Source organism: Thrips palmi, unplaced genomic scaffold (assembly GCF_012932325.1).
Source record: "Thrips palmi isolate BJ-2018 unplaced genomic scaffold, TpBJ-2018v1 HiC_scaffold_2, whole genome shotgun sequence".
NCBI lineage: Eukaryota > Metazoa > Arthropoda > Insecta > Thysanoptera > Thripidae > Thrips > Thrips palmi.
The window spans coordinates 11,727,316-11,731,292 of NW_023144629.1; the positions used below are offsets into that span (position 1 = coordinate 11,727,316).

A 3,977-nucleotide genomic window follows, 5' to 3' on the forward strand; every position below is an offset into this window, starting at 1 on the left:
GCTCAACAGATCACTTAACTGTCAAAACAGAGCATAACAAAATTGTAAACAAATAACGAGACTAACATCGGGTGAGCTTAATTTAAAGTAAGGTAGAATCGAAAGTCACAAGAGAGGACTGAACCATGGGAAGATAATGTATACAGAATTAAGTTGAATGAACAACACTAGAAAGACCAGTTATTAAATTATAACATGAACCCGATGTATAATTTTAGACTATGATGGACTGAATAGCTTGATGCATTAACTTTAGACCTTTTGCATTAGGATAGATAAAATCAGGACGAGACTTGACCCATGGACAGTACAAGTGAGTGTAGATAGTAGATCCACAGACAAAAATTGACTCAAAAGAGAGTACAGTGACACAAGACTTAGCTTTTACATTGTTTACATAGAAATTTAACTTATTTAGATCCGCTTCGTGCACCATCCGTTTGCGAATGTTAGCCACAGGTAGAAGTGGACAAACGTAGAGAGCAACACCCCTTCTCAATAAAAGGCGAACCAACGATACATAATCTTGCCACACCACTGTTAACTGATGCGGAGACAACAAGTCATTGATGCCCACAAGCAGTACAGCACAACTTGGGAGGTCAGTGCAACTCTTAACCAAGTGTTTGATTTGCTGAACACGCGCCCCTCGCACACACAGGTCTTGCTGAGGGGGGTGATAGTTTTCGGGGTACAAATCCAATAGTCTGGCAAAGATACTGTCGCCAATGAAAAGTGCCATGGCTGACACAGTCAACACACGGACGCAGATAAAATTTACGGGGTGGCTCGCGGGTTAAAATTTAAGAGGTTGCACGCGGATACATGGTCACTGACACAACAACACCTTACTTCAAGGGTCCATGTCGGAGAGGAGGGCTTCTCGTTTCCAGGCGCGTTCACCTCATGACACAAGCAGGATTAGTCCACATGAGGGGCCAGATGACGATGGCGAACACGGAGCGCCGGTGTCGGATTGCATCCCGGGAGGATCACGTCGTGCCTAGCCAGCCATGATACTGGACTAGATAGGGTAACGTGCCCAGTGATGGCCAGGGTACCAGTGATGGCCACTTTACACTTTGAGCGCACTTTCCATTCAGACGAGATTAGATGGGGAATGGGATTGAGCTTTGAGGTTTTGTACTGTCACCTATTGGCAACACAACGCCGAAGAAATTTCAGCTTTTTAGTGTTGCTGACGGCCGCACGGGTGCGGCCCGCTGAACACTGCGTTCTCGGCCCGTCGAATGTTGCTTTCCTTACCGGCCCAGATTAGCGCAGGCTTTGACGGCGTCGCTTGTCATTTGCGAGGTCCGTGCAAGAGAAACATCACGGCAGAAGAATCGAAAGAGGGCAAGTTAACCATAGCATGCAAGTTGTTTTGAAATTTCGTTACATTTGAGGGAAAAGGGGTGGTGGCAGTACTGGGCTGGCAAAACAGTGCGCAGCCAGTGATAGCCACACTAGTGTTTTGAAGCAGACTATGCAACGAGCGATGCGACGCCGTTCATGTCCTTCTAGTTTGTTGCCTGATATATCTTGGTTTTGACCTGGCATCTCACTCCGCCTGCCTCATGGGGACCTGAATTCGCGGTACCATGGAAACTGTTTAGACACCGTATGTATAGTAAATTTTGTTTTCGTCAAAATTCTAAATATGTGATAGAAACAATTCGATTTCAGAAACGTGTTCACCTCAACAAGAAGAACAAAGAATGTTCAGCTTGTTTTAGGTTCAGCTCCATTTTCAGAAGTTATCGGCCTTGAAAGAGGGAAAAAAGATGCATATTGTACTTTTTTCCATTTGGATACCGATAAACCTTTGAATTTGAGGTCTGTACCTATAACATGCTTAACATTATATGTTCACCTTCTCGAGGTCAAATCATTTCAAAAACCAAATCTTTTCTATCGCAAAACTTAAAATTTTAACTCTAATTCTATGTTAATGGTATACACACAAGTAGATTCCAGTTCCCAGGGTTACACTGATTTCCGTTTTCTAAGACACAGCGACCCCTGTAGCTTCGAACACGGTGCAAACCAGCCGAAATTGGGTTCAATAACTGTCAAAAGCGAAAACAAAGCGCTCAAACCCTAGTGTGGTCATCACTGGGCCGGGACCCTGGCTATCACTGGGCAAAAGGTGGCCATCACTGGGCAAACTGTACTGAAATTTTGATTAATTCTTTCTTAAGGAATAAATTTTATTTTGCTGGTTTCTAACCTTGGGAATCTTCACTCTATCCTTCTTGTATGTTCCTAGAAATTTTCATACCGGTACGGCGTGCGGAACACTTAGTAAAGGGGTTAAAGGCGCATCAGTGCGCTAAAAGTGGCCATCACTGGGCACCTTACCCTAAGCTGCCCAAACTGTTGCCCGAAGAACAGTGGAATATGCGCATGCAGTTAGTACTCACATTTCAGCAGGCATGGTTGTCTTGCGTTGGCGCTTCTTGGCTGGCTGTTCTGCAACAGCTTCCAAATTGACATTGCTCCAAATTCTGTCTTTTCTCCGGCAATTCCTCACATACTGGCTTAGCATGTCTTTCACTAGATGCTGTAAAGGAAAAAGAAAATTAACAGTAATAAATAATAAATATTAACTAGAGCTCCATCACACACTAAACACTTACATGAGAGTTCTCAGAATTAGATGGGTCGCCCAATTCAGAGTGTGCGTTGACAATGGTGATAGCAAAATCTCTGTAGTCCGTTTTAGAAATCAAATCCTCAGTCACAGTTCTTAAATAATTGCCATAGAACGCAATAAACTTCTCCATACAGGTATTAGCTTTTCCTTGGAAAGCTTTCAAGGAGGGGCTCAGAGTTGGCAAAGAAAGCAATGCGGGGTTCTGAAACGAGAAACAAACATCAATAAGTGTTAAGGTTCGGAGAGGTGCACGAGTATTAATTCCGTTCCCAATGATGAACCAAATTAACTCTCATGCACCACATCACACACACACTAAATAAATAAGTAAAGTACACACCTGATCCTTTCGGCCCTTTCTAGCATACCCTGGCGAAGCTTTAGACATTGGAGGAATGTCACTGCTCAAATTCGCTTGTGGCGAAGTGAGGTTATCTCCACCTGAGGTTTGGACTGACAAAGTTGCGCCAGAAGATAGGGCACTTTCGGCTGCATTACCATTGGACGAATCACTCTCCATAGTGCAGATTCCATCTTCACTGACTGTGATGTTTCCAGTATCGAAAACGATAGGTATGTTGGAGGCTAAGATGGGACAAAACACTGTCACAATGTCACATTCGTCTTCAATGTCTTCGACATCATCAATGTCTACCAGTACACTTTGCTGCGTCGACTTCTTCAATTTAAGCTTCTGGAACACTACACTGCACCCATCCATTCGTCTTTTGAGGTCTTAATCATGTTCTTTGGCCACTTCCAATGCTTCTCGTAGAGCTTCAACATCATTCTTGTCAGCTGCACTGCGGAACTTCACGCACTTGTTGCGTTCCCCGAACTTCAAATAAACTTCTTTCAACGACATGGTCGCCAGCAGAGATCGCAGAGACGAGTGATACGAAACGACGGATGAAGTAGCACAAGAAACTGGAAATTAATAGGCATTTCGAACAAATCAGTGGCCTATTTAACGAAAAGATACCAAGAGAACAACAAAAGGAAGAACATGATTTTTCGTGGGACGCGGGAGCACCAACCCTAGAAACCAAACTCTTTGCTTGCACCATATTTCTTAATCCCCGCTCAAACCCAATCAAATCACCCCACCTTAAATATTCATTTAGATTCAAGAGTATGGAAAAAGATATCAAATTATTGCCAGTCAATTTATTCCAAAATTAACAAGCAATAGGGTCGTGATTTTCGTTTAATTCCGTTGGTACTGCTTTTGTTATTGTTTTGTTCCTTAGCCGCATTTTGGGGTTAGTCATGTTGTTTTTATCCGGCTAGCTTTCCTCCACAAGTGTTTCTCTAATCAAAA

The 3,977-nt window shown here is 43.3% G+C and overlaps 1 protein-coding gene across 1 annotated transcript; it reads right to left on the minus strand.

The window, feature by feature from the left end:
* Positions 1-876: 876 nt before the first annotated feature.
* On the minus strand, positions 877-3,708 carry LOC117647134. Its single transcript, XM_034388678.1, has 4 exons — positions 2,997-3,708; positions 2,640-2,858; positions 2,424-2,563; positions 877-1,003 (listed from the first exon to the last, which is right to left on the minus strand). Exons 1-4 carry the CDS (start codon positions 3,375-3,377, stop codon positions 922-924), a joined length of 822 nt encoding a protein of 273 aa, XP_034244569.1. The 5' UTR covers positions 3,378-3,708; the 3' UTR covers positions 877-921.
* Positions 3,709-3,977: the final 269 nt, after the last annotated feature.